The sequence below is a fragment of the Pan troglodytes genome, chromosome 23 (genome assembly GCF_028858775.2).
Source record: "Pan troglodytes isolate AG18354 chromosome 23, NHGRI_mPanTro3-v2.0_pri, whole genome shotgun sequence".
NCBI lineage: Eukaryota > Metazoa > Chordata > Mammalia > Primates > Hominidae > Pan > Pan troglodytes.
Genome location: NC_086016.1, coordinates 43,308,244 through 43,328,325, shown reverse-complemented (window position 1 = coordinate 43,328,325; position 20,082 = coordinate 43,308,244). Strand labels below are relative to the sequence as shown.

The following is a 20,082-nucleotide window of genomic DNA, read 5'->3' as shown; positions in this document are numbered from 1 at the left end:
TGGGACCAGGCTGCCCAGACTGTGTCCTGACCAGGGTTCAAGAGTGAGGCTGCCCCCAGCGGCTCCCCGGCAATGACCACTCCCTGCCAACAGCAGCCATGGCCTGTCCCCACATCCTGCCCCCATGGACGTGGGAGGTACCTCCTAGGGAGGCGGAGGCCCCTGGACCCACTGCCTGAGGTCATTTATACCCGGAGAGAGTGAATCTAAACCTCTCATAATGGATAAACTGAGACAGGTTGGTTCAGCCCCGATCCTACCTGATCTGCCACGCCAGCCGCAGTGCCGTTACTGAGCAGAGAAAAGGTTTCCAATTCCTGCCAGAGATTGGAGAGAGGTGGGCAGAGGTAAAGATTCTGAAAAGATGCTCAAGGTCCCCTTAGCTGGGGCAGCAAAGAGGCACTGACACAAGCAGCTGGGCTCTGCAGCGCCCCCGAGAGTCCCTGTCCCCAGGCCTGCCGGAAATCAACTGCTCTGTCTCTCTGGGTCAGATTCTGGGGTTTTCTTCTTCCAACCTTGACCTGGGCAGAGGACCTCCCTGCACACCTCTACTGTGTGTCAGGCACCATGCTAGGCACCATCTCAAACATTCTATTTTTTTATTTGTTAATTTTTAATTTTTTTCTGAGACAGAGTCTCACTTTGTCCCCTAGGCTGGATGCAATCTCGGCTCTCTGCAGCCTTGACCTCTGGGGTTCATGTGATCCTCCCACCTCAGCCTCCCAAGTAGCTGAGACTACAGGCATGCACCACCACACCAGGCTAATTTTTGTACTTTTTTGTAGAGATACGGTTTCGCCATGTTGCCCAGGCTGGTCTTGAACTCCTGAGCTCAAGCAACCTGCCCACCTCGGCCTCCCAAAGTACTACGATTATAGGCATGAACCACTGCACCCAGCCCATTTGCTCTCTCTTTTTTTTTTTTTTTTTGAGGCAGAGTCTCGCTCTGTTGCCCAGGCTGGAGTGCAGTGGCACGATCTCTGCTCACTGCAAGTTCCGCCTCCTGGGTTCACACCATTCTCCTGCCTCAGCCTTCAGAGTAGCTGGGACTACAGGCGCTCGCTACCACATCCCGCTAATTTTTTTGTATTTTTAGTAGAGACAGGCTTTCACCGCGTTAGCCAGGATGGTCTGGTCTCGATCTCCTGACCTCGTGATCCTCCCACCGCGGCCTCCCAAAGTGCTGGGATTACAGGCATGAGCCACCGCGCCCGGCCTTTTATTTATTTATTTTTTTTGAGACAGAGTTTCGCTCGTTGCCCAGGCTGGAGTGCAATGGTGCGATCTTGGCTCACCGCAACCTCCGCCTCCCGGGTTCAAGTGATTCTCGGCTGGGCGCGGTGGCTCACGCTTGTAATCCCAGCACTTTGGGAGGCTGAGGCGGGCGGATCACGAGGTCAGGAGATCGAGACCACGGTGAAACCCCATCTCTACTAAAAATATAAAAAATTAGCCGGGCGTGGTGGCGGGCGCCTGTAATCCCAGCTACTCGGAAAGGCCGAGGCAGAAGAATGGCGTGAACCCGGGAGGCGGAGCTTGCAGTGAGCTGAGATCGCGCCACTGCACTCCAGCACTACAACCTGGGTGACAGAGCGAGAGTCCGTCTCAAAAAAAAAAAAAAAAAAAAAAGTGATTCTCCTGCCTCAGCCTCCCGAGTAGCTGGGATTACAGGCATGTGCCACCACCCCCAGCTAATTTTTGTATTTTTAGTAGAGATGGGGTTTCTCCATGTTGATCAGGCTGGTCTCAAATTCCTGACCTCAGGTGATCTGCCCGCCTTGGCCTCCCAACGTGCTGGGATTACAGGCATGAGGCACTGCGTCCAGCCCATCCATTCTCTCTTTTTAATCCTCCCATGAGCCCTCTGGGGTGGGCATAAATTATCTCCATCTTCCAGATGAGGAAACCAAGGTGGAAAGAGATGAACTAACTTGCTCAAGGTCACAGCAGAGACTCGAGTCACGAGTTTCCCTTGTGCAGCCTCCTGGCCCTCGGCAGGTACCAAATGAATCTATGTGGATCTGAACCAGCCAAACAGATACCAACACTTCAAATTTGCACCATATGGGTGTTGAGAACATAATGCTGAAGGACGCCAGTGTCAACTCAGGCCACCTCCAGGTGACTAAAGTCAGCCAGCACAGGGGAGGGAGTGGTTTTCAACAGTTGGAGTCTAAAGTGAGCTAAAAGCGGTGGCTGCTCTCTCCTTTTCCAAAAGGTTCCAGGGCTTTCAGCCAACAGACAAGGAAGATCACCTGCTGTCACTCCCCTCTGTCCTAACCCAGCCCTGGCCACCCTCACCCACCTTCCCCACGGAGCCTGGTCCCTCCCTTCAGACCTCCTCACGTCCACACTGACCCTCCCAGGGTCCCGAGCCCACCTACCTGGGGCCTCTTATATGCCTTGCGAACTCGCAGCCCCAGTTTCTGGGCCAGCTCCTGACCAAGCTGAGTCACGCTTTCATCCTGCAGAGGACAAGACACAGGGCGGTGGGTCAGTCTGCCCAGGCTCACAAAGCTGTGCTCCTGGACACCTGTGCAGCCCTACGGAGGGAGGTCATAGTCACCCCATGTTATAGATGAGAAAGTGAGGCTCCAGGAGGTGTCCCTGGCTTGTCCAAGTCACACAGCTAGTGAGTGGTGGCACCAGGACCACCATCCCATGCTTCTGTTTTTCCTTTTATTTGGGGATGGAAAATGAATCATTTTGTTTTTATTTTAATATAATCTTTTTATTTCTAAAATTCAGCAAAAGTGACAATGTCACTGTAGAAGGGAAGAATGTTACAGGGACAGCAAGTGCTCCCTGGATCTCCCCCTTCACCCTAGGCTTCTCCAGGAGGGAATCACACTCTGCTGGGCTGATGTGTTTCCTTAGGGCTCTTTTCTAGGAATGCATGCATGCAGACCTATAAAGAATGCTTACTTCTGGCTGGGCACGGTGGCTCATGCCTGTAATCCCAGCACTTTGGGAGGCAGAGGTGGGCGGATCACCTGAGGTCAGGAGTTCAAGACCAGCCTGGCCAACATGGTGAAACCCCATCTCTACTAAAAATAGAAAAATTAGCCGGGCATGGTGGTGGGTGCCTGTAATCCCAGCTACCTGGGAGGCTGAGGCAGGAGAATCGCTTGAACTCAGGAGGCAGTGGTTGCAGTGAGCCAAGACTGCACCGCTGCACTCCAGCCTGGACGACAGAGCAAGACCCTGTCTCAAAAAAAAAAAAAAAAAAGCTTAGTTTTGTTTTGTGGGGATTTGGGGATTGTCTCTTTCTTTTTTATTTTTTGAGATGGAGTCTTGCTCAGTCACCCAGGCTGGAGTGCAGTGGCGCGATCTCAGCTCACTACAACCTTTGCCTCCTGGGTTCAAGAGATTCTCCTGCCTCAGCCTTCGCGTAGCTGGGATTACAGGCATGTGCCACCATGCCCAGCTAATTTTTTTTTGTATTTTAGTAGAGACAGGGTTTCACCATGTTGGCCAGGCTGGTCTTGAACTCCTGACCTCAAGTGATCCACCCGCCTCGGCCTCCCAAAGTGTTGGGATTACAGGCGTGAGCCACTGTGCCCGGCCATCTCTTTCTTTTTTTAAACAGGAATGAGGTCACATTATATAGTTCTACAACTTGTTTCTATCGCCAAACAATCTCCTGCAACCCCCAGCAAGTGACGATACATACATGAGGCACAGGGTTGTAAGGCTCCAAGGAGACAGGGCATAGAAAGCTTGTAACAGTGCCTGGACCACACTTAGTGATCACTAAACAGCAACCATCCTTCCTTCCCTTCCAAGGCTGTAATACAGAACATACACTACGTGCCAAGCGAAGAGTGAGGGGCTAAGGATACCCCAGCGAACAGGGCAGATGGGCCCAGGCCTCATGGAGATTCCAATCTAAAGGGGGAGAACAGTCAGTGAACAAAGAAACAGGTGGCTACAAACTGGGGTCCAGGCACAAAAGGGCAAGGAAGACACTGTGACATCTGTGCATGTGTCTACCTCCTACGTCACTGACAATCTCCTGGAGGCCAGGGCCTGGGTCGGAGTCATCTCTGGTCCCCAGTGCCCAGCATGGAGCAGGAGCTCGGTCAGTATTTGCCCAACAAAGATTGGGAAAAGAGAGAGTTCCCTAAAGCAGAGCCAGGAGCCCTTAGTTACTTTCCCTGGCCATTTACTAACCCTAACTGGGTCCCAGCTCCTTTCTATCCGCTGTGGTGCGGATGAAACCTGCCCTGTCCTCCTCATGAGTAAGTACCAGTGAGACCTAGGTGTGGATCTGTTGTGGACACTCTAAAATGCTATATGGGTCAGGGGACCATGGTCATAAAGAAAGGCTTTTTTTTTTTTTAATAGACAAGCTCTTGCTTTGTCAAACTCAGGCTGAAGTGCAATGGTGCAATCACAGCTCACTGCAACCTCCACCTCCTGGGCTCAAGTGATCCTCCCACCTCAGCCTCCTGAGTAGCTGGGATCTCAGGTGCGTGCCATCATGCCCAGCTAATTTTTTTAAATTTTTTGTTGAAACAGGGTCTTGCTATGTTGCTCAGGCTAGTTGCAAACTCCTGAGCTCAAGTGATCCTCCCGCCTTGGCCTCCCACAGTGCTGGGATTACAGGCATGAGCCACTGTGTCTGGCCAAGAAAGGGTCTTAATTGTGAACTAAACAGAATTAGCAAAACAGGCACACGCCACCATGCCCGGCTAAATTTTGTATTTTTTGTAGAGATGGGGTTTTGCCATGTTGGCCAGGCTGGTCTCAAACTCCTGACCTCAGGTGATCCGCCTGCCTCAGCCTCCCAAAGTGCTGAGATTACAGGCGTGAGCCACTGTGTCTGGCCTCATCATCTTTAAAATGAGAATAATCACAGTATCTGCCTCTTAGGGTTATTGCCAGTATTAGGTGAGTTAATACACCCAATGCATCCTAGCAGTGCCTGGCACCCAGTCAGCACTCAGAGAATGGGAGCTAGTGTTAACATCAGGATCTGCATGGCCATGTCACAGGGGAGGAAGTGAGACACAGAAGGATGTGGTGGCTGGGCCCAAGTGAGGGCCGGAAGGTCAGAAGCCTGGCCTCTGGGCAGGCACTGGCGTGGCTGCAGAGCCACACTCACGTGGGGCAGGGCGAGGGAACACCGGCTGCTGCACTCGTAGGCCTCCTTGTGGCGTCCCAGTTCATTGAGAGCGCGTGCCTTGCGGAACAACGCCCGGATACTCTCGCTGTCCAGGCCCAGCGCCTTCTCGCTGTCCTCCAGCGCCTTCTCATACAGGCCCTGCCGGAGAGGAGCATGTGGTCACTGGTCAACATCTGTTACCCTCCCTCCCCCAGGCCTCCTGCCCCTGCCTAGGAAGGAACACCAGCTTCCCTTCCTGGCAGAGACAGAGGAGCTGAAGTCTTGGGTCAGGGACAGGCCTCGAGGCTCCAGGAGAGAAGGAAGCACTCTGGTGTCCAGTCTCTGATCAAGGGTGTCTGTGTGTCCAGCTGATGGGGCTGCAGTGGGCACAGGCAGGATATTGCAGGGAAGGGCCTAAAGATCTACAACCATGAGCCCGGCCACTCAAGCACGTCTATTTCCATCTCTGCCTTTGGTTGGGAACATGATGGGCTGAGAGTAACAATGGCATCTCTAAGAGGCAGTGAGACCATGAAGGCAGCTCTGTGTGCAGAGTGTACAAGGGTTAACCCTGAGGCATCCGGGAGCCATTTATCCAGAAGAGTTCGCTGGATGGCAGAGGTGTCACGGGGTCCTCTAGAGAGCCTGCAGCAGAGCCTCCCACAGGATCTCATGAACCTGAGTCAGTGGGTGCACAGGACAGGGAAGAGGAGGAGGCTGCAGCTCTAAGGAGGAGAGGAGGGGGAGGAGGAAGGCACTGAAGTCCGCAAAGAAACAGGAGGCTGAGGCTATGGGAGGAACAGTGAGGAGGCTGAGGCTATGGGAGGAACAGTGAGGAGGCTGAGGCTATGGGAGGAACAGTGAGGAGGCTGAGGCTATGGGAGGAACAGTGAGGAGGCTGAGGCTATGGGAGGAACAGTGAGGAGGCTGAGGCTATGGAAGAAACAGTGGGGCCGGGAGGGAGGAGCAGGAGAAGTCAGACTCCCACCAAGGCCCAGGGTCACCCCAAGATTCTAACTTACTTCATCTAGGGCAGGGCTAGGGCTAGGGCATCAGTATCATTTTTTTAACAAACTTTTTATTATGCATCCGTACTTTTAAAAGCTCTCCAGCTGAGCATGTTGTACAGTTGAGATTAAGAGCCACGAGAACAGACAATGAAATTCTGAAAGCAGGCTGGGAGGAGGCTGGCCCTGGTCTACAGGCTCACTGGGGTATGGGCCTGGCTCGACTGGGCATCCAGGGGATCAGGGCAGCAGAGGAGGAGAGAAAAGAGGGTGCCAGGCTCACCATGGTGAAGTAGCAGGCGGCCCTATTGACATGCAGCTTGCACAGCAGCTCCCGGGGCAGGGCCACCTGGTCGGAGGCAGCGTAGTCAGCCACGTTCAGCCCTTCCATGTACTGCACCAGAGCCTGCTTATAGTCCTTCTCCCGGAACAGATCATTGCCCTCAGCAAACAGATTCTGCACCAGCTTGAGCAGAAAGGCCTGTTGGGGGCAAGGTGTGTAGGGGGCTCATGACCTCTGGCCCCAGCTCTGGCACCCGGCCCACGCCTCTCCCCTGCACATCTCCGCCCTTCACCTTTGCTCAGCCTGGCAGCTGACACTCACCTCATATTCTTCTTGCTTTAGGGGTAGTGTCGACCTATCAGGAAAAGAAAACACGAGGCCTGGGTGAGCCCGGCGGTCCCAGCTTCATGGAGGTCCAGAGCTACTCCTCCAACTCAGACCTCAGCCATCACCTTGTGGACTAGGGTGAACAGACTGCAGTTTTCTTCTCCTAAATCATTACCATGCAGGCCTTCCAGTTCTGATGGAAGGACCTGCATGTTCCTTGGGGCCAGACAGCCAGGTTTTGCCAGGTACAGGTGTTGAGAAAGAGCAGACTGACCCCAGCCCCACCTCCAGCCTGGCCCCAGTTCCAGCCCCACTTCCAGCCACAGCCCCAGCTCCAGCCCCAACCCAGCCAGCCCTAGCCCCAAGCCAGTCCTAGCCCAGCCCAGTTCCAGCTCTACCTCTGGCCCTGGACCTAGCCCCAGTCCCTGCTGCTGAAAAAACCAGCCATCCTCTGCTGAAAAAACCAGCCCTCTCCTAAAGGAAAGCAGGCATTCCAAGCCCTTTCTCAGTTACATGAGGGGAAGGAGGGAGGAGCCACACTTGGGCCTAGGAGGCCCCCAGGACTGGAAAAGGACAAGAGGAAAATCAGACTCTGGCCAAGGCAGAGTGGGGGAAGGCTCCAGCTGCAGCTCGAGGCCAGGAGGAGAGGATGGTGCAGGGGCTGCTGCAGCAGGAGTGCCAGGGACAGGAGCAGGCAGGAAAAGGCAGGAAGTATGAGCGTTGTCAGGGAATTAACACCTAGAACAGGCCTTCGGAAGGACCACGCCCCATCAAACCAAATCCGAGACCACAGGTCCACAGACACTGAGGCACCGGGAGTCCACCTCAGGCCCCTCCCCTGCCCAATCCCACATAACACACGCCCCAGCCAATGCCAGGTCTTCACTGAGCCTGTCAGCCCCTCATGCTGGACTCAACAAATCATTCTAGGTGGGGTCTGGGCACCTGCTCCCTCCTGTGGCTAATGCTCCCTCAGTATGAAAGAGGGCATCAGCCCAGGAGAACTGAGGTTCATCTCTCCAATGCGCTCAATGGCCAGGCTGGAAGGGAAGCTGGGCTTTGTCTCCCAGTCCTTCATTCCACAGAGGGAAAAACAGACGCTCAGAGTGGCGCAAGGACTCGCCCAAGGCTGCTTGGCAGGAAGGCATCGGATGCAGGGCTGGGGAGATCTTTCCGTTGCCTGGAGATGCTGCCAGCACCTGGGCAGGAAAGAGCGGCCTAGGCTAGTGCGTGAGAGGTGGGCAGAGGCGCAACGCCGGGAGGGCTGTGTATGCACGTGCGTGTGGAAGGTGTCCCCAGTTGTGACATCGGGGCTCACCAGCCCACCTCTCACTTGCCTCCCTACTGTCTGGGCCCCAGACCTGCCCTCCCTCCCAATACTGCTGCAGTGTCTGTCCCCTCTGTTGCCCCCACCAAAGACCCCATCACTACCTTCCTGGCCTCCTGCCTCCAGCCTACCCTCTTCCAGCATCAACTCTACCTTTCATAGGTCATGCGGTCCTAAGACATCTTTTTTTTTTTTCCAGACAGAGTCTCGCTGTGTCGCCCAGGCTGGAGTGCAGTGGCCCAATCTCGGCTCACTGCAACCTCCACCTCCCGGGTTCACGCCATTCTCCTGCCTCAGCCTCCAGAGTAGCTGGGACTACAAGCGCCCGCCACCACGCCTGGCTAATTTTTTGTATTTTTAGTAGAGACGGGGTTTCACCGTGTTAGCCGGGATGGTCGGGATCTCCTGACCTCGTGATCCGCCCGCCTTGGCCTCCCAAAGTGCTGGGATTACAGGCGTGAGCCACCGCGCCCGGCCGTAGACATCTTAAGGTCCTCTGCAAGCTGGGGCCAACCCACCTGTCCCAATTCACTTAGGGCTCTCAGGGCGTGCTAAGCACATGAGGCACACGTGCACCAACACAGCGTAGGAGGAGTGGGGCAAAAATAGCGGGACTGATGTGAAAAGCAGTGAGTCCCACTGTGCTTCCTGCAAAGCCTTAGGAGGCCAACAGACGGCTTCGGGGAGGCTGCCTTGTAGCTGGGCCTTCCTAGAACTCCCCTTTGGAAAGGAGAAGGAGGGGACGAGAGTGAACATTTACCCCAAGCACCACCTGGTCCCTTAACCTTCACAATGACCCCGTAGGGGAAATGGGAGAACTGGGCTGGGAATCCAGCTCTACAGACATCAGTGACTGAGGCTGGGGACACAGAACTCTTCTTATGGAAGACAGCAGTGGCCGGAGTCACCTTGTTCACCAGACTGGCCTCTGAATAAATTGGAACACTTCCCCAAAATCAAACCCTCACTCCCCAAAATGGGAGAGGACCTGCCGCCCATGAAGAGAGATGAGCTAGCAGCCGCTCTGATGAACAAGTCTGAGGAGGGTTTGCAAACTCCCAGCCATGGCAGCAAGGTGGGGTTGGACAACAGCCCAGGGAAGGGGTGCTGAACTTGGGGCCATGCTCTAGGTGCACCCAAAACCCCTAATCAAATCAGCCCAGCGCAGGACACCCTCCAGAAGCGGCCAGGAAAAGTGACTGCGTTGTGCGCTGAGGAAGGAGAATGTGTTGTGTCAATATGAACACTCGCTCTGTGAGAGCAGCATGGATACCGAGGGCGTGTGAAAAGGGACCCAGTCTGCGGTGACACGGGTGAGAAAAGGCAAGGGAGTACGCTGGGCACAGCAGCACGCGCCTGCAATCCCAGCTACGTGGGAGGCTGAGGTAGGAAAACTGCTTGAGCCCAGGAGATTGAGACCTGCCTGGGCAACACAGGGAGACCCCATTACAAAGAAAAGAAAAGGCAAAGAGTGTTTTACTGGTCTGTGTGAGAGAACAAAAGTGGGGAGTATATAAGGGAACATAGAGGCGAATTCCAGTTTTATGGGGAGCCCTATTTAAGAAAAAGAACACAAAATGATGAACACAGGATTGCAAGGGTGCATGCCTTCCAGGGCCTCGGAAGGGGCTCGTGCAAGTGAGAGGCCACGATGCCCACGCTTCATTAGTGTTGTGATAATTATGCCTCTGAGGATCTGTTTAAGAGCAATAAGAGAAAAAGGTTACTCAAAATATTTTGTGTGTAAAAAAAAGAGAAATAAAACAAAAACAAATGTCGGGCTGGATGCGGTGGCTCACACCTATAATCCCAGCACTTTGGGAGGCCAAGGAGGGCAGATCACGAGGTCAGGAGTTCAAGACCAACCTGACCAACATGGTGAAACCCCGTCTCTACTAAAAATACGAAAATTAGCTGGGTGTGGTGGCAGGCGCCTGTAATCCCAGCTACTCAGGAGGCTGAGGCAGGAGAATCACTTGAATCTGGGAGGTGGAGGTTGCAGTGAGCCGAGGTCGCACCACTGCGTTCCAGCCTGGACAAGAGTGAGACTCCATCTCAAAAACAAACAAATAAAAAAAAAAAGTGTGGCGTGTGGGTGCTCAGAGGCATACAATAGAAAGAATGTGAGTTTTGAGTTTTGTGGTCAACCAGGCTTGGGCTAGAATGCTATTCCTCAATAGCTCCATGACCTTAAACAAGTTGCTTAACCTCTGTGAGTCTCAACTTTCTCATCTGCAAAATGGAAATAAGGCTACCTACTTTACTGGGCTGTTGAGAAGATTAAAAAGATGATGGATTGGCCAGGCACAGTGGCTCATGTCTGTAATCCCAGCACTTTGGGAGGCTGAGGCAGGAGGATCACTTGAGCCCAGGAGTTTGAGACCAGCCTGGGCAACATAGCAAGACCTCGTCTCTACAAAAAAATTTTAAAAATGGCCTAGTGCGGTGGCTCACGCCTGTAATGCCAGCACTTTGGGAGGCCGAGGTGGGTGGATCACCTGAGGCCAGGAGTTCAAGGCAGCCTGGCCAACATGGCAAAACCCCATCTCTACTAAAAATACAAAAATTAGCCAGGCATGGTGGCACACACCTGAAATCCCAGCTACTCGAGAGGCTGAGGCAGGAGAATCGCTTGAACCCAGGAGGCAGAAGTTGCAGTAGGCCGAGATCATGTCACTGCACTCCAGCCTGGGCAACAGGGCAAGACTCTGTCTCAAAAAATAAATAAATAAATAAATAAAAATTAGCTGGGTATGGTGGTGTGCACCTATGGTCCCAGCTACATGGGAGGTGGAGGCAGTATTCCTTGAGTCCAGGAGGTCAGGAGCACCATTCACTCCAGCCAGGGCAACAAGGAGAGATTCTGTCTCAAAGAAGACACAGATGTGAAGGTCCCAGCACGGAGACTGAGATTGTAACAGAGGGACCATTGATTTATCAGAAAACTCGTGCAGTCATGCAAGAGAATTAACAGGGAGTGCAAATGTGAAGGGTGAGGGCAGAATTACCTACTGGACAAGATTGAAGGGTAACCTGGGCCAGGGAGCATGTGTGCATGTGGAGTTCACGCACAGCCACACCAGCCCCTTCCTGGCTCCTCCCACCTGCCCGCACCCCAGCGCACACAGGAGCCTTGGCAGCAAAGGCTCAGCAGCAAGAAAAGGGAGCGCTGGGAGGGCATGGCTCTCAGAGAACCCACCCTTGCCCACCCAGCCGTCCAGCCCCTGCCGCATGCAGGCTTACTGAATGAACTGCAGCCCTTTCTCGATGTCCGCCTTCCGTTTCTGCCTCTCCATCAGTCTCTGGGGAAGAGAGCACAGTCCATCAGTCAGTCAGCAAGAGCCAGGCTGCCGTCAGCCACCACCACTTCGTGGGTCCTGTGATTGGGTGCTCTCACTCCCACTCTCATTCCCTTCCCCATGTCGGGAGGCGTGTCCCTGAGGGCGATGACCACCCTCAGGCTGGTGTCCTCCACACCCATGGCCCCCTGGACTCCTAGATTGTGTGGTACCCTCAAGGGACAAGGGGGCATAGAGGGCACCTGCCCTTTCCCACACAGGCTTGAGCTACAATACCATATGGACACCCTCAAGTTCAAGGGAAAACTATTTTTTTTTTGGATACAGAGTCTCCCCTGTTACCCAGGCTGGAGTGCAATGGCGCCATCTCGGCTCACTGCAACCTCCGTTTCCTGGGTTCAAGTGATCCTCTTGCCTCAGCCTCCCGAGTAGCTGGGATTACAGGAGCCCACCATCATGCCCAGCTAATTTTTGTATTTTTAGTAGAGACGAGGTTTCGCCATGTTGGCCAGGCTGGTCTCGAACACCTGACCTCAGGTAATTCATCTGCCTCAGCCTCCCAAGGTGCGGGGATGACAGGCATGAGTCACTATGCCCGGCCCCCCTTTTTTCTTTTTTTTTTTTTGAGATGGAGTCTCGCTCTATTGCCCAGACTGGAGTGCAGTGGTGCAATCTCAGCTCACTGCAACCTCCACCTCCTGGGTTCAAGCGATTCTCCTGCCTCAGCCTCTGGAGTAGCTGGGAATCCAGGCATGCACTACCACGCACCCAGCTAATTTTCATATTTTTAGTAGAGACAGGGTTTCATTATGTTGGCCAGGCTGGTTTCAAACTCCTGACCTCAGGTGATCCGCCTGCTTTGGCCCCCCAGAGTGCTAGGATTACAGGCGTTAGCCACTGTGCTCAGCCAACAAAGGCTTTCTTTTAGAGCATATGTTCTAGTGGAGAGGCACACGACAATAAATATGTCACATAATACAGGAAGGATACACGCAATTAAGAAAAAATAATAAGATAGAGTGACAGGGTGCTATAATTCTGAGTAGTCTGAGAGGCCACTTTGACCTTTTTTTTTTAGCCGGAGACTCACTCTGTTGCCCAGGCTGGAGTGCAGTGGTGTGATCTCAGCCCACTCCAACCTCCACCTCCCGGGTTCAAGTGATTCTTGTGCTTCAGCCTCCCAAGTAGCTGGGACTACAAGCACTTGCCACTATGCCCGGCTACTTTTTGCTTTGTTTTTTTTGAGAGGGAGTTCCGCTCTGTCGCCCAGGCTGGAGTGCAGTGGCGCGATCTTGGCTCACTGCAACCTCCACCTCCCGGGTTCAAGCGATTCTTCTGCCTCAGCCTCCTGAGTAGCTAGGACTACAGGCACGTGCCACCATGCCTAGCTAATTTTTTGTATTTTTAGTAGAGAGGGGGTTTCACCGTGTTAGCCAGGATAGTCTCGATCTCCTGACCTCGTGATCTGCCCACCTTGGCCTCCCAAAGTGCTGGGATTACAGGCGTGAGCCACTGTGCCCAGCCTACTTTTTGTATTTTTAGTACAGACGGGGTTTCACCATGTTGGCCAGGCTAGTCTCAAACGCCTGACCTCAAGTGATCCACCCATCTCAGCCTCCCAAAGTGCTGGAATTATAGGCATCAGCCACTGCACCTGGCTCACTTTGACATTTGAATGGAGATCTACGTGTATGATGTGAGGGAGCCAGCCCTGTGGATACCTGGTGGGAAAGGGCTCCGGGCAGAGGGAACAGTGAGTGCAAAGGTCCTGAGGGAGATGCCTTGTTGGTGTATCTGAGAATGTGCAAGGAGGCTGGTGAGGATGGAGCAGAGTGGGCAGTGGGGAGGGTGGTGAATAGGAAGGTCAGAGAGATTAGCAGGAAGACCACATGTAGAGGTATTTTCATTTTCTTTTCTGAGACAGTTTCACTCTGTTGCCCAGAATGGCATGATCACTGCAGCCTCAAACTCCTGGGCTCAAGGGATCCTCCCACTTCAGCCTCCCAAGCAGCTGAGATCACAGGCGTGCGCCACCATGCCTCGCTAACCTTTAAAATTTTTTGTAGAGACAAGGTCTCACTATGTTGCCCAGGCTGGTCTTTTTTTTTTTTTTTTTTTTTTTGAGGCGGAGTCTTGCTCTGTTGCCCAGGCTGGAGTGCAGTGGCACAATCTTGGCTCACTGCACACTCCGCCTCCCAGGTTCACGCCATTCTCCTGCCTCAGCCTCCCGAGTAGTTGGGACTACAGGCGCCTGCCACCACACCCGGCTAATTTTTTGTATTTTTAGTAGAGATGGGGTTTCATCATGTTAGCCAGGATGGTCTTGATCTCCTGAGCTCGTGATCTGCCCGCCTCGGCCTCCCAAAGTGCTGGGATTACAGGCGTGAGCCACCGCGCCCAGCCTCTCAGGCTGGTCTTAAACTCCTGGTCTCAAGTGATCCTCCCACCTCAGCCTCCTAAAGTGATGGGATGACAGGCATGAGCCACGTGTGTCACCCAGCCCATAGAGGTTTTGTAGATGGGGCAGACTGTGGATTCCACCCTAAGGTAGAGGAGTCACAGGAGCTTTTAAACAAAAGGGCCACTCTATGTCTAGCTTTGCTCTACAAAAAAATGAGTTGTCACTAAATAACTGAGATTTATTTAAATCTCACAACATCCCCATCAGGCAGGAAAATAGTACTCCAAGAGGCTAGGAAAGTTATTCAAAGCCATGCAGTCAGCCTGGATCCTGGGTTCAGTGACACCGCAGAGATGGGCATCAGGCAGCCTGATTAACAATGCGTCAGGAGACCAAAGGCCCCAGCCCTACAGGCACCTAACACCCTACACCCTTCCCTCCTCTGGGAAAAAAATTTCTTTGTTTTGAGATAGGGTCTTGCTCTGTTGCCCAGGATGGAGTGCAGTGGTGTGATCTTGGCTCACTGCAGCCTCCATCTCCTGGGCTCAACTGATCTTCCCCCCTCAGCCTCCTGAGTAGCTGGGACCACCACACATGGCTAATTTTTGTATTTTTTTTTTTTTTTTAGAGATGGGGTTTTGCCATGTTGCCCAGGCTGGTCTCGAACTCCTGGGCTCAAGAAATCCTCCCACCTGAGTCTCCCACAGTGCTGGGAATATAGGCATGAGCCACTGCACCCAGCCAGAAGATTCTTATAGGGAGGGTGTTACGGCCTGGATGTTTGTGCCCCCTCTCCCATTCATATGTTGAAGCCCTAAACCCTATATTTGGAGACAGGGCCCATAAGGAGCTAATTAAGGTTAAATCAGGTTATGATTCAATATTTTGTTGGATGAATTCTCTCTCTGCACCACATGGCTGCTGCCCAGGAATGGGGGAAGGATGGTATTGGCAATTCAAGACTGTCTTTCTGGCCGGGCACGGTGGCTCATGCCTATAATCTCAGCATTTGGGAGGCCGAGGTGGGTGGATCATCTGAGGTCAGGAGTTCGAGACCAGCCTGGCCAACATGGTGAAACCCCATCTCTACCAAAAATATAAAAATTAGATGGGGGCCAGGCACGGTGGCTCACGCCTATAATCCCAGCACTTTGGGAGGCTGAGGCAGGCGGATAACGAGGTCAAGACCAGCCTGGCCAACGTGGTGAAACACTGTCTCTACTAAGAATACAAAAATTAAGTCAGTTGGGCGTGATGGTACATGCCTGTAATCCCAGCTACTCAGGAGGCTGAGACAGGAAAATCGCTTGAATCCAGGAGGCAGAGGTTGTAGTGAGCCAAGACTGTGCCACTGTACCCCAGCCTGGGCGACAGAGCAAGACTCTTCTCAAAAAAGAAAAGAAAAAAAATTAGCTAGGCATGGTGGCACACGCCTGTAATCCTAGCTACTCAGGAGGCTAAGGCAGGAGAATCGCTTGAACCTGGGAGGCAGAGGTTGCAGTGAGCCAAGATTGCGCCGTTGCACTACAGCCTGGGCAACAGAGCAACTAACTGAGCCCAGGAAGTTAAGGCTGCAGTGAACCGTGATCGTGCCACTGCACTCCAGCCTGGGCAACAGAGTGAGACCCTGTCTCAAAAAAAAAAAAAATACAGCCAGGCGTGGTGGCTTACGGCTGTTAAGTCCAGCACTTTGGGAGGCCAAGGTGCGTGGATCACCTGAGGTCAGGAGTTTGAGACCAGCCCAGCCAACATGGTGAAACCCTGTCTCTACTAAAAATACAAAAATTAGCTGGGTGCGATGGCATGCGCCTGTAATCCCAGCTTCTCCGGACGGTGATGCTGGAGAATTGCTTGAACCTGGGAGGCGGAGGTTGCAGTGAGCCAAGATCACGCCACTGCACTCCAGCCTGGGCAACAGAGCGAGACCCTGTTCAAAAAAAGAAAAAAAAAAATGGCCAGGCATGGTGGCTTACTCCTATAATCCCAGCACTTTGGGAGGCCAAGGTTGGCGGATAACCTGAGGTTGGAAGTTTGAGACCAGCCTGACCAACATGGAGAAACCCCATCTCTACTAAAAATACAAAATTAGCTGGGCATGGTGGCGCATTCCTATAATCCCAGTTACTCAGGAGGCTGAGGCAGGAGAATCACTTGAACCCGGGAGGTGGAGGTTGTGGTGAGCGGAGATAGCGCCATTGCACTCCAGCCTGGGCAACAAGAAACAAGGGAGAAACTCCGTCTCAAAAAAAAAAAAAACTATTTGGATAGAATGAATGTATTTTGTATGTGATAAGGTCGTGAATTTGGGGGGATGAAGGGTAGAATGTTATAGACTGAATGTCTGTGTCCTCCCCAAATTCATATGCTGAAGCTCTAATCTCTAATGTGACTATATCTGAAGATAGGGCCTATACAGAAGTACCTGTAATTAAGGTTAAATGAGGGCATAAGGGTAGGGCCCTGCTCCAACAGGATTACTGTCCTTATAAGAGACACTAGCAAGCTTGCTCTTTCTCTGTTTCCTCCCTTGCATGCACCAAAGAAAGGCCATGTGAGGACACAGTGAGGTCTGTAAGCCAGGAAGAGAGCCCTCACCAAAAATCAAACAGGCCAGCACACTGACTAGGGCTCCCAGTCTCCAAAACTGTAAAGAAATAAATTTCTGTTGTTTAAGCCACTCAGTCTATGGTATTTTGATATGGCAACCTATGCAGACTAATACAGCGGTGAAAAGGTCATTTATTCTCAGTTAAAGAGGGAGGTATGGCTGGGCTTAGTGGCTCATACCTGTAATTGGGAGGCTGAGGTGGGAGGATCGCTTGAGCCCAGGAGTTCAAAACCAGCCCAGGCAACATAGCAAGACTCCATTTCTACAAAAAAAAAAAAAAAAAAAAAAAAAAAAAAAAACACTAGAAATTAGCTGGATATAGTGGTACATGCCTGTAGTCCCATCTACTCAGGAAGCTGTGCTGGAAGGATTGCTTGTGCCCAGGAGGTCAAGGATGCACTGAGCCGAGATCGTGCCACTTGTACTCTAGCACTCTAGCACGTGCGTGTGGAAGGTGTCCCCAGTTGTGACATCGGGGCTCACCAGCCCACCTCTCACTTGCCTCCCTGCTGTCTGGGCCAGCCTGGGCAACTGAGTGAGACCCTGTCTCAAAGAACAAAAAGAGAGGGAGGTGAGCATCTTGAAAACGTGTGTCAGGCATGACTCAGAGAAGGCACCTGGTGGAGGAGCAAGAAGCATATAGGCCAAACAAACCTCCAGGATCAGATTTTTCAAATTTTTATTATTTATTTATTTTTTTTGGAGACAGGGTCTTGCCTGTATTTTTAAGTAATAATAATGATTGGCCGGGCATGGTGACTCATGCCTGTAATCCCAGCACTTTGGGAGGCCGATGCGGGCAGATCACGAGGTCAGGAGTTTGAGACCAGCCTAGCCAATATAGTGAAACCCTGTCTCTACTAAAAATACAAAAATTAGCCAGGTGTGGTGGCACACGCCTGTAGTCCCAGCTACTCGGGAGGCTGAGGCAGAAGAATCACTTGAACCCAGGAGGCAGCGGTTGCAGTGAGCCGAGATCGTGCCACTGCACTCCAGCCTGGGTGACAAAGCAAGACTCCGTCTCAAAAAATAAAATAAAATAAAAAAATAATAATGATGATTATGGGCCGCACATGGTGACTCATGCCTGTAATCCCAGCACTTTGGGAGGCGAAGTGGGAGCATCACTTGATCCCAGGAGTTCAAGACCAGCCTGGGCAACACAGTGAGACCCTTATCCCAAAAATAAAAAATAGGTTGGGCGCAGTGGCTCACACCTGTAATCCCAGCACTTTGGGAGGCCGAGGCAGGTGGATCACTTGAGGTCAGGAGTTCGAGACCAGCCTGGCCAACATGGCGAAACCCCATCTCTACTAAAAATACAAAAAGTAGCCAGGCTTGGTGGCACTCGCCTATAGTCCCAACTACTCAGGAGGCTGAGGCAGGAGAATTGCTTGAACCCGGGAGGCAGAGGTTGCAGTGAGCTGAGATCGCAACACTGCACTCCAGCCTGGGTGACAGAGCAAGACTCCATCTCAAAAAAATAAATAAATAAATAAATAAAATAAAAATTAAAAAGGGCAAAAAACATAAAAAGGAAATTCACAGGAAAATAAATTATTAAGATACTCAAACTCACTGATTAAAAAAAGATGCCGGACAGGCGCGGTGGCTGACGCCTGTAATCCAAGCACTTTGGGAGGCTGAGGCGGGCAGATCTCCTGAGGTCAGGAGTTCAACACCAGCCTGGCCAACATAGTGAAAACCTGTCCCTACAAAAATACGAAAAAAAAAAAAAATTAGCCAGGCATGATGGCAGGTGCCTGTAGTCCCAGCTACTTGGGAGGCTGAAGCGGGAGAATCGCTTGAACCCGAAAGACCGAAGGAAGTTGCTGTGAGCCGAGATGGCACCACTGCACTCCAGCCTGAGCGACAGAGAGAGACTCTGTCTCAAAAACAAAATCAAAAACACAAAAAAACACAAGATGCCAATTTTCACCCATGACACTAAGGTGAAAAGAAAGCCTGGTTGACGAGGGTGGAGAAACTGGCACTCCCAAGCCCTCCCTGTACGTATACTGACAGTGTAAACTGGAATCATCTTTGAGAAGCAATTTAGCAACATGTACTAAAATGAGCAAGGCAGGCCCTGCTGGCTGCACCCAGCAGCCAGTTTCCCCTCTTGCTCCTTCAAGATTGTCCATTTCCCAGGCACTCAGGTGAACCTTCACTGGGCTAAGCCAATCAGAATGGCCTTTTTCCCTTGCCAGTGATTGGCTTTGGTAAGGGCATGTGACATCTGGCCGGGTACGGTGGCTCACGCCTGTAATTCCAGCACTTTGGGAGGCCAAGGTGGGCGGATCACGAGGTCAGGAGATCCAGACCTCGTCATCCTGGCTAACACGGTGAAACCCCATCTCTACTAAAAATACAAAAAATTAGCCGGGCGTGGTGGCGGGCGCCTGTAGTCCCAGCTACTAGGGAGGCTGAGACAGGAGAATTGCTTGAACCCGGGAGGCGGAGGTTGTAGTGAGCTGATATCGCGCCACTGCACTCCAGCCTGGGCGAAACAGCGAGACTCCGTCTCAAAAAAAAAAAAAAAAAAAAGTCTGACCCAAAACATTACCTGCTTCTGGAACTGCCCCACCTCATTTTTTATGTGAGAAAACCAACCCCCATTTTGAGCTAGGAATTCTGTTACTTGCAGCAAAAATTCCTCCAAATGGTAAAATGTCCTTTCACTTTGACACAGAAATTTCACTTCCAAGAATTTAATCTATGAAAATCCCTACACATGTACTCAATTATATTTGCATAGGATGTATTATGATTATAATTGTTTTGTTTTTGAGACAGGATCTCTGCCACCCAAGCTGGAGGTCACTTCAAACTCGACCTCCCAGGCTCAAGCGATCCTCCCACCTCAGCCTCCCAAGTAGCTGGGACCACAGGCACGCACCATCACGCTTGGCTAATTTTTTTGTATTTTTTGTAGAGACAGGGTTTCACCACATTGCTCAGGCTGGTCTCGAATTCCTGGCCTCAAGCAATCTACCCACCTCAGCCTCCCAGAGTGCTGGGAGTACAGGTGTGAGCCACCATGACCAGCCAGGGATGTATTATTATTATTTATTATTATTATTTTAGAGGCAGGGTCTCACTGTATCACCCAGGCTGGAGTGCAGTGGCACCATCGTGGCTCACTTCAGCCTTGACCTCCTCAGCTAAAGTAATCCTCCCCAAGTAGCTGGGACTACAGGTGTAGGACGTATTATTATTATTATTATTATTATTAAGACAGGGTCTCACTCTGTTGCCCAGGCTGTAGTGCAGTGGCATAATCTCAGCTCATTGCAGCCTCAGCCTCCCAAAAAGCTGGGACTACAGGAATGTGCCATCATGCCCAGCTAATTTTTTGTATTTTTTGTAGAGACAGGGTATCACCATGTTGTCCAGGCTGGTCTTGAACACCTGGACTCAGGTGATCTGCCCGCCTCAGCCTCCCAAAGTGCTGGCATTACAGGCATGAGCCACCACGCCGAGCTAGGATGTATTTTTTTTTTTTTGAGATGGAGTCTCGCTCTGTCACCCAAGCTGGAGTGCAGTGGCACGATCTTGGCTCACTGCAAGCTCCGCCTCCCGGGTTCACGCCATTCTCCTGCCTCAGCCTCCCGAGGATGTATTAAGAGTAAGTGGAAAACTAGAAGCAGCCTTAATGTCTACCAGTAAAGGATTAATTTAATTAACTAATTTAATTAAAATGAATTAAATTAGTTAATTAAA

The 20,082-nt window shown here is 51.9% G+C and overlaps 1 protein-coding gene across 2 annotated transcripts in view; it reads right to left on the bottom strand.

Annotated features, from left to right (window-relative positions):
- The window catches only part of ZC3H7B (zinc finger CCCH-type containing 7B), a 57,986-nt gene that overhangs the window by 27,551 nt on the left and 10,353 nt on the right, over positions 1-20,082 (bottom strand). Inside the window, exons 2-7 of one of the 2 annotated variants that reach the window (XM_024352808.3) lie at positions 11,295-11,353; positions 6,719-6,752; positions 6,398-6,595; positions 5,108-5,266; positions 2,385-2,465; positions 261-317 (exon numbers count right to left, since the gene is read on the bottom strand). In XM_024352808.3, coding sequence (XP_024208576.1) covers positions 261-317; positions 2,385-2,465; positions 5,108-5,266; positions 6,398-6,595; positions 6,719-6,752; positions 11,295-11,347 — 582 coding nt within the window. In that variant the 5' untranslated portion in view covers positions 11,348-11,353. The remainder of the gene's footprint in view (positions 1-260; positions 318-2,384; positions 2,466-5,107; positions 5,267-6,397; positions 6,596-6,718; positions 6,753-11,294; positions 11,354-20,082) is intronic. The other variant, XM_063807917.1, reaches the window with a different exon arrangement.